This window comes from Electrophorus electricus, chromosome 23 (genome assembly GCF_041902795.1).
Source record: "Electrophorus electricus isolate QZ-2024a chromosome 23, ASM4190279v1, whole genome shotgun sequence".
Classification (NCBI taxonomy): Eukaryota; Metazoa; Chordata; class Actinopteri; order Gymnotiformes; family Gymnotidae; genus Electrophorus; species Electrophorus electricus.
In genome coordinates, this window is record NC_137519.1 from 3,572,501 (window position 1) to 3,582,500 (window position 10,000).

General features: G+C 48.7%; 1 protein-coding gene across 10 annotated transcripts in view; it reads right to left on the minus strand.

Moving 5' to 3' along the window:
- lrp1ba (low density lipoprotein receptor-related protein 1Ba) overlaps window positions 1-10,000 on the minus strand; it is a 227,484-nt gene that overhangs the window by 173,255 nt on the left and 44,229 nt on the right. For all 10 annotated transcript variants that reach the window (XM_081706083.1, XM_081706086.1, XM_081706085.1 and 7 more), the window contains 5 exons: window positions 5,583-5,702; window positions 4,856-4,984; window positions 3,540-3,797; window positions 2,409-2,571; window positions 19-241 (listed from right to left, as the gene is read on the minus strand). In XM_081706083.1, the coding sequence (XP_081562209.1) occupies window positions 19-241; window positions 2,409-2,571; window positions 3,540-3,797; window positions 4,856-4,984; window positions 5,583-5,702 (893 nt within the window). The remainder of the gene's footprint in view (window positions 1-18; window positions 242-2,408; window positions 2,572-3,539; window positions 3,798-4,855; window positions 4,985-5,582; window positions 5,703-10,000) is intronic.

Sequence of the window (10,000 nt, forward strand, 5' to 3'; positions counted from 1 at the left end):
TGAACGCCTTTGGCTCACCGAGTCCCCTCTGGCGACCGTGTGCCGGTTCCTGCCCTCGTAGTCCACCACGGCGACGAAGTCCAGGTAGGCGTCAGCCCAGTAGACAAGCTTCTGCACGAGGTCGAGGGTCAGCGCCGTGGGCTGCTCCGTGCCAGCCTGGACGAGACGCCGCCGCTCCGAGCCATCCAGGGCACAACGCTCCAGCTTGGCCACGTCGCCGTAGTCGGTGAAGAACAGCGCTCTGGGGGGAGGGGTCAGGGGTTACGGGACAGAGCGGAGCAGGCGGTATGGTGAGCGAAACGAGCCATTGTGGAAGCAGGGGCGTGGGAGGGGAAAGCAGCCCTGCTGGCACAGCGTTTGAACACGACGCCTTTCCGGCGTGAACAGCGTTGTTTATTTACGTTGTTTATTTACAGGCAGAACTGTCACAGGAAGAACTGGCCAGGTGAGCGCCGTAAGTCGTGGTTTAGGTAACGGAGTGTGCATGTGTGTGTGTGTGTGTGTGTGTGTGTGTGTGTGTGTGTGTGTGTGTGTGTGTGTGTGTGTTTTTGTGTGTGTGTTTGTTTGGTTAATCCATACTATCTGCTGAATGACAGCCAGAGCAGGTTTTAAACCCGGGTGCAGAAAAACTCCTCGTCAGCCTGGAAGACAGCAGGAAAGTGGCTCATGATACACGCACACTCACTCACGCACACACTCACTCACACACACACACACACACACGCGCACACACACACACACACACACAGACGGATATCACTGGTGGAGAGAAGGAGGCGCCGTCGCCCAACACCAATTGACGTCACCCAACACCAATCAAAACCACCATAAAAACCTATACACTGAAAAAATCAGTGAGTACTGACAGTTTGCCTCTTCTCTGTTACTACGTTTAATCACTGGTCCAGTTTCTAAGAACCGAATGTTGGGCTGAATTCAGGTGGAAGAACTCAAAAGAAATGCGGATCGCTGTTTCAAAAAAAAGGAAGAAAGAAATTTCACCCCGCTGAGATTTCCAGAGGCTGGAGGCTGTTGGTCCTGCCAGATTGTAGCGCTTGAGTCCCACGGTGCCCCCACGCTCCAGCTGGCAGGGTTGAGCGCACGCCCACCTGTACCCCCGCCCGCACACCCGCCTGCTTGGGCGTGCTTCACAGACGCGCCAAGCGAACGCCTTTCCCACCTTTCTCGTGCGTGCAATCATGCTGCCTCCCACAAACAGCAGAAACGATCCGTTTTGATGCAAAGCAGTTCCAGAGCGGCGCCGTTGGTAGGCGAGGCGGGTACCGGTCCTTCTGGAACACGTATGCGCAAGAATGTTGTCCCAGCGCTTATTTAGGATCATTTTTGACAACAAACGACAACAACAAACTTTGGTAAGGGAAGTTGGCTGAATCTGGACTGAATGTGGAGCCAGTATGAAAGAACATAACAGAACATAACAGAACTTCTCCAGACCTGCTCCAGGCCCACGCGTTCTTATCACCTTCTCAGGACTTTAGGCAGAGAGTAAGCAAACAAACAACAACCATTTTCATTTCTCCCGAGGGTGCCAATAATTCTAGAGGGTGCTATTTTTACTTCCGCAGATGATATGCTAATGATATGCATGATATGCATAATTTTGACCAGTCTGCTTTAGACCTAGGACAGATTTGCCATAATTTAGCATATGTATGCAAATGTAAGATCAACCATCTCTTCAATAGCATATTCAAATACACTGTTCTAACTTTTGTAAATGGTGCTGCCATTAACACAGGGCATCTTATCTTTTTTGTTTTCTTTTCATTTGTTTATTGTTGATGCAGTGCCAGTAAAGAGGCATTTTCTAAGTGGGCTAAAGCACTAGCTGGGCCCCTGAGCAGGGCCCTTAACCCTCAGCTGCTCACGTTGTACTCATGACTGTAAGTCACTTTGGATAAAAGTGTCAGTTAAATGTAAAAAATGTAAAGGACTGCCCAGAATGGTCTAGCCCACTCACTGGTCAGCTCGTACCCCTGTTGATTCCTGAGTGGTGCAACTAAAAAGTTTGTCCTGTTTGTCCTGTCTTCAGGACGTTGGGAGTCCGATCCCAGATGACCCCACAGCTGAGAGCCGGAGGGAGCCGAATTGGCTCAGGGAGGGATAGCATGACGCATCAATTATGGCCAATCACGGGCAACTATGAGCTCATCAGATGGGGCGGGTACCCTTCCTCCACGTGTGATACAGCAGGACGCACATGGCGGCTCTCTGGTCGGCATGCGATAGGGAAGAATTACCAGATGGATGGGAATTTGCTACGACTAAAATCTGGAGAAAAAAAAGAGCTTCCTGTCTGACTATTGGCCGTAATAAATAATAATGCAAAAAAGAAACTAAAAAACGAACACAAATAACCTCACTTCGGTTAGGCGGACTTAACTCACCCCATGAGTGGGTCCAGGGCTATCCCTCTGGGGTTCCGAAGGTCCAGCTCTACGATCGTCACGCATGCGTCCGCCTTCTCGCTGCAGACGAAGACGCGATCGCTCACTCTGTCCACGAAGTAGAAGTTGCCCGTGAGCCAGTCTATCGCCATGTGCTCCACGTCTGAGATCGAGTGGAGAGGTGTAGGACAGCAGAAGTGCAGATACGGGTTTACATACGCAAGCAGGCACGTATTTATGCCAGGCAGGGATTTAGCTGCGCTTCTATCGTTGATGGAAAACTCCAGTCAGCGCTGGGATTGGAAATTAACAATCGGAAAGTTTGGACAAGCCGCTCTGCGTGAAGATAAACCCCCCCGCCCCCCGGCGGTTCACCCCGGATCGTCAGCCTCTGCTCAGTCCCGCGGCGAGGCCCGGGAGAAACTGCCTCCCTTCGTTTACGAGTGCTAAATTACTACTGCCTCAACGTTCAGGCTTTTTACGATTCTTTCCTTGCTGGCTTCAGTTAATGACGCTAGACGTACCAGCCTTAATTCTAATCATGCAAATGTCCTTCGTTAACCAATCATTTTTAAGGTTTTTTTTTTTTGTTGTTGGCCTTAGAGATTTTCAGGTGCCAATTGCTATGCCAATGTCTATTAATGCTAATTAAGATGGATCCCACATCTGGGGCATATCCTCACCCTTTCTCCCTTCCCATCAGTTAAAAATACTCCCGTGAAGCTGTCGCTTAGAAATTCGTTTCACCCCTGGGCGCCATCACCTTTCCCCTTGTGCCTGGTTTTTGTAAAGTGAGTTGCTTTGACTCACTTTGACTCGCTCTGGCTCGTCAGAGTCGCACCTTGGCGCGGGCCGTGAGCATCTGCTCGGCCCCGCAGTAGATGGGCTGGTAATTAGACCGCATTAACCCTCTGACTCGGACTTTAAATCCCCGCAATGAATGCAAGATTAAGCACTTCGTAAAAACCAAATCGGGGCCGGCGCAGACGTGTACTGCCGAATGGGAAAAAAAAAACAACAACGACGACAACAGCAACCAAGGCACACACGAAACAGGACAAATAAACACCCGCGTGAAGTCAAAAGTGAGTCCTCGCGTGAGACGCAGTAGAAGCGTGCGCGGGGACTTACTCTGCAGGTTCTGACTTATCCTTATCTGCCGTTTCTCTGAGATTCCTTTAAGTTTGACCATCTTGGCGCACCATAGCTGGCCCGCGGGTTTGGTCGCTGAAATCCAGCAGACCGTCTCGTCCCGGTGGAGGAAGTCCAGAGTCTCAGTGCCATGCGTGTCCAGGGCCTTCGTGTTCGGCACGGACGAGCCGTTTAGGTGGGTCACTAATACGGAGTTCGGGTTCGCCATCAGCAGCACTGGAGGCCGATCCCCAGGATCTAGAAGAGAAGGAACCAACAGGACTGCAAGTGTAACGCAGAACGGATAAATTGACGCCAGGCCCCATGCACACCTTTAAGGCGAAAACCGGGGATAAACTGAAATTGGACAACTTGAAAATGCAAAAGACTTAAAGCGAAAATGTCATTAAATTAAACTAACCAGCTTTAACGTTCGCAAAATAACCCTTTAAAGATGAAGTGGGGTCATAAATTGATTGATTGCACTTAATTAATGATTAATAACCTAATTCGGACACGTGCTAAATGTTGTCATTTCTTCCTGACTTTTCTCGATATATATATATATATATTTTTATGTTGATGCAGTGCAAAGCTTGATTAAGTAGGCATTAACTTCTGGCGCTTGGCAGCCGGTTTTCATCAGGATGAAGGAGTGCTGATTGACTGTTCGTTAAGCCTGGCCTTACCTAACCCTCGTCTCCATCAGCGCGCCACCCCGTCGGCTCATTTGCATTTTGATGACTCAGAGCATAAATGATGGTTTACGAAGGCGGGCGTTGATGCCAACCGTACTAATAAGCTTTGAGAGATGCCTGGAGGACCTGCTCCGGCACCTCCGGCTTGCCGTAGGAGCCTCCTGGCTCCCATTTAAATCCTGCGTCCGACATAAACTGGAATGTTCACCTCGCCTGTTCTGGTTGACCCTTTGTTTCGTCATTTTCTGTTTCATTTATATATATATATATAAAAGTATAGTCTGGTTTCTGTTTAAGCTCTGCTTTGTATGTTAATCTGTAATAATTAACAAAATTAAAATATGAAGTTGGTATAAACTACAAATCTTTTTCACTTCCTGTCATAATGTGAACTACTTTCTTCAAAACCTCTCTGGTGCCTAATTAAAGAGCCTACACTCTCACTGAGAAACGCTAACCTTAACCCGTCCCCATCGTTCCAACACGCTCACTGTGTGGAACGCTGCGTCTGCAACTTTGACCGCCGGTGTTAGAGGGTTGCTGAAACCAATGGGTGCATTGCGTTTGGCTTTAACCGGCCGTTCTGCTGAACATGGGGGCTGTGATGAATGGCCTTACCCGTTCTGGCTTTGCAGGACCTTCTGTTGGCCTGGAGGCTGAACCCATCTGTGCAACCGCATCTGTATGAGCCCAGCGTGTTCGTGCAGGTCTGACTGCATGTCCCATAAACCCCACATTCATCACGATCTGAAGGGAACAAGGAAGTCATCAGCTGTAGGCCCCATGTGCTCCTGCATGGCCTAAATACATAAAACTCGGGCGTACCACGGTACCTTTCCTTACGCAGTAAACATATGAATATGCAAATGTGTTTGGGAGTTACATTAAAGGTGAGTGACTGGAACAAAGGATTTGGCCTCAGACGTAAATGACATAGATAAAAGTCCTGGTCTAAACATTCCAAAGCAGAGCAAAAATACTCATGTGTGCAGCATGAAGTGATGGAACAATAGTGTATGTATGTGTCTGTAGCATGAAATGGTGGCATGTTTGTGTGTATGTGTGTGTGTGTGTGTGCGTGCGTGTGCGTGCGTGTGCGTGTGTGCATGTGTGTGTGTGTGCGTGTGTGTGTGTGTGTGTGCGTGTGCGTGTGTGTGCGTGTGCGTGTGTGCGTGTGTGTGTGTGTGTGTGTGTGTGTGCGTGTGCGTGTGCGTGCGCGTGCGCGCGCGTGCGTGTGCGTGCGCGTGCGCGTGCGCGTGTGCGTGTGCGTGTGCGTGTGCGTGTGCGTGTGTGTGTGTGTGTGTGTGTGTGTGTGTGTGTGTAACAGTGTTGCACTGGCCTTCACCTCTGCATGTCCTCCCATTCTCCTCCAGCAGCAGACCGTCTCCACAGTAACATGCTGTTCCGGTCCTCAGCATCACACAGCCGAACTCACACTGACGCTCCACACAGCTTTGCACTAGCTCTACAACACACACACACACACACACACACACACACACACACACACAACACACACAAACCAAACCAAACAAAAACCCATTTAAATTTTTATTTTTTTAATTTAATTTAATTTTTGCACATTTCTGAACTCTGGGCAGTTTAAACGCAATGTTTTGTTTGTTTGTTTGTTTTTCTCCTGAACGCGTTTTGGCTCCCTGTGTTGCTCAGCGTTTGAAACTGAAATGCACATCTGAACACCGGCGGCTCGTTCCCCAGGCAGGCCGCTGCGTGACTCAGCGCTCGGGGGTAAGCGGCGTGCACAGCCCGCTTCCTTTCACGCATTCCGCTGCGGTCCGCTCGCGTTCAAGGTTGCTGTCAATGGGGAGCCGTAACCCTCAGATTTAGAGTCCGCGCTGCGAGATCCGTCACCTGAACGGCACTCGGCGGCTTCTAACGACGACCGACCCGCGGAGAGCCTGTCCCTCGCGCCGCGCGCGCGCCATCCGTCTCCGCCTTTGCTTATCGATCTCGCGATCGGGTGATGGATCGCAGCGATACGCCCGTTGCCCGCGCAACACAGGCTACGATCAATTTCAATGAGTTTAATATCAATAAACAATTTCGTATATTTTCATTTACCTGCTCGCTGTCGGCAAGTCACCTTGGGAGCACCGTTATCCGAGCGATACTTAAGTGTCGAAAGTCGGGGCGAGAAAGATGTCATGGCAAAGGAATAAAGACTCGGAAGGTCGAAGGACTGAAAATACATGTCCTGGCCAAACAGTAGCAGATTCTCCTCCATCGGTGACTTTGTCGACTTTTATACAAGATTTCACTCTGTTACAAATACTTAATAGGTTGAGGTGCACGGTACAGTGTAATATACAACTTTAACGTGTGTGCGTAAAACGCAGGACCCACATCCGCCAACGTCGTGGTCATTCATCCAGTACGATAATCCAAATGGCATTTTAAACAATAAGGAGCAAATTTAAGCACTTAAAAAGACATGAAACCATTTCAAAGCTTTATTGTTATCTGAATCTAGAAGAGAGTGAAAACTGATGGATTTATTTTCTTTTTGTCTTTTTGTTAGGGAAGACAGGTAAAGACAGTGAGAATTTAGATAATTAGCCATAGCCATGTAATATTTAGCCATATATCTTAATAATGTATCAGACACCGATTACATTATGAGCTGTAACACTTAAAGCCAATCATTTTACAAGGGCAAAAAAAAAAAAATACATTTTTGTGGGCATTTTGTGCTACTGGAATGATGTGGATGCTCTCACTGCAGTATCTACGGGAAGAAGCTGTCATAGATCAGACTTGCTCCTCATGGAAGACTCGGGTTCAAATCTGACATCTTTAATGACTCCTTGTCCTAACTTGACTCTCCTGATCATCACAAAGCAAATCCGACATGCTGGAAAAAGACTGAACAATTCTTAACCATGCAGGAAACATGTCATTCGCTGTGATGGGGGTGGGGGGAATCTTAATAGTGTCTGAACAATATCTGGCTTTTAATTGTTTTCTGTCATCTTCCAGCGTGGAACTGACAGCGGCAATTAACGTCCTCGCAAACGGTGACGCAGCCTTATTCAACAGCCCGGCGGCACAATGCCGAAACAGAGGAATCCGTCAATGCCACGCGCACGTTAAAAGCATTTTGAGAATTTCTCGACTTTCATTTCTGGAAAACCTTTTCATCTGGACCGAATGGGCTAGCGTGGCAAAACTGCTTCAGGTTTAAGTTGTCAACTTTTGCAAAGACGGAGTAACGAAGACGAGAAGAAGTAAGCCGAAAGTACCTGGAGTCCGAGCAGATTCGGTAATTATCAGTGAGAATGGAAAACCGCAAGATAAAAACATTTCCAGAATTGCTCAACTTTGATTTCTGAAAAACATTTTCGCTTGGACTGAATGGGTCAGTGCTGAAACTTTAAATTGCCATTTTCAAAGAAGAGAGAAATTTGAACAGGTTCAATATCTATAGTATGTATGTAATATATATTGTATATCAATGGGGGTTACTGATATGTACAGTATGCATTATGTACAGGAATGTGTTGTGGCCGAAAAAGGAAAACAGGGCACTGATGGTGTCGAGCACTTTCTCTGCGAGGGGGAGGATAGAGAGGAAGGGAAATGGGTCAGCGCTTACTCCTCGTTTACTCCTCGCGCATGGCAGCGTATCTGTTAAACCACGGGGGCGCGGAATCAACGGCGCCTCCTGTACGGAGGCGCAGAACCGGTTCCTCCTCTGTCTTCCTCCCCGCGAGCTCGTCGTCAGCTCTGGCTGCTGGAAAGGGGGGGGCCCATTAGTGCCGTGCTCCGGCTGTGCCTCCACACCTCGTGCGCTGGTGCGCAGGGGAGCAGCACCTCCCCCGCCGGCGCAGAGGGAGTGTGCTGACCCGCGTGCACGCCAGGGGGTCACCATGAGAAGATGGCGTCTAGTTTCCTGCCTGAAGACCCGCCGTTCTGAACCAGATGGTGCCAGAGGTTCACTATGGGAAGCATCTCATTATATCCGAGCCAAATCGTCTCCTCTGATTAATAATAATTTGGTCTTAATTTTAAGTATGCACTGGCTTTGTATCCAGGTAGAAAGTGTTTATGTGCAATCCAGACCTCCTAAATGTGTGTCAACAAATAGCAGCCTTAACGTGCTATTCTTTGCCCTTAGAAGAACACACACACACCCTTTGGGCCCTGAGCTTGTGACAGATTTGTTATGTTATGCTCTCTCTCTCTCTCTCTCTCTCTCTCTCTCTCTCTCTCTCACACACACACACACACACATACACACACACACACACTCACAGTATGGTTCTCTCCAGACTCCATCATTAAGGTGCTGTAGTTCCCCAGGGTTCAGACAGGCAGACTATCGGTGGAGATGAATGACACTCTGCTGTCTAAATATGTGTCCCCAGGTACAGAGGGGAGTAGAGGCTGTGGAAACGGAGAGGAGTCAAGTCAAGAGGAGCGATGGAGAGTGTAGCGTCTTTAAAAGAACCCAGATGGAACCAGGCTCTACTACATTTACTTCTGGATAAATAAACCCACAAAGCATATGCGTTGCTTTATATGTGTGTGTGTGTGTGTGTGTGTGTGTGTGTGTGTGTGTGTGTGTGTGTGTGTGTGTGGATGATTTAGATTCAACACACCCTTCAAAGAGGATCGAGGTTCATGTGCATAATAGGAAACAAACAAACAAACAAACAAACAAGTAAACAAAGCAGCAATTGCTAGTCGCGGGGAGGCGAGAGGATCTGAGGGAGGTAGAGGGAGGCAAGAAGGCGGCGCACATTACAGCCGGTCTGTAATCAACACGTCGTAATTCACACCCGAAGCAAGTCGGAGACTGGAGAGCCAGACGAGAGCTCACGCCAGCCGGCGTAGGCACCTGTAGAAGGGACGGGAGGCGTGGCTTAAAGGGAAACGGCGAACAGCAGTGCGACAGAACGCCCGCTGGCGTATCGATTTCGGCAGAGGACTCTCCCCCCGTTTAGCTGCCATCCTCCTTGGGGAAATCACTTATCTTTTCCTCCGAGGCGCACGGCTGCGCCCGGCCAGCTCCAAGACGTTGCGGAATAGAGCTGTGACAGTTCAAGTGACGGAGGAGAATGGCCTTAAGATCATTAGCGGAGTGTCCAGCCAGGCAGAGCTTAGGACCGCGGACTTCTCTCCTTACGGCACGTCGCCTTCAGCCAACGCGCACGGCGAAGCCCGAGCGCCTCTCGCAAAACGCAAGCTTCAAATCCCCTGCTTGCCGTGACGTTCGGGAGTGATATTCCCCGCGTCCCAGAGCTTTTAGAGCATGCCACGGCTTCTTTTCCCGGGTTGTTTGCATGCCGCGCGGGAGATCCGATGTCCAGGGTAAACTTGGTTCCATTCATTTTTGCAAATTAGATTTACTCAAATAGAAAAACACTACACACGACTGTGAGTGTGTGCGCGAAAAGCACTCGTCATTGCGGCATTAGTGTTAATGAGCCACAAACCGCATCGAGCTAATTAACTACAACACCCGTCACCTGGGCAAACACAAACAGCTTTTATTCTCCTCTCCATCTCTGAAGGCAAAGAAAATAAGTGCAGCTCACAGGAAGAGCCACTGGTCATCAGTGAGCTGGCGTCAAAAGCAAAAAGTCTCTGTATAAAACTGTACAAAAATAATCTGTCTTATTATCATTATTATTATTATTACTTAGTTGCAGGTACAATATGGCTACGTGCAGTTCTGACTCCACCTTGATGAGTTGAGGATTCATCTTTTTGTTATTGATAATAGGGCTATTTTGTACTCGC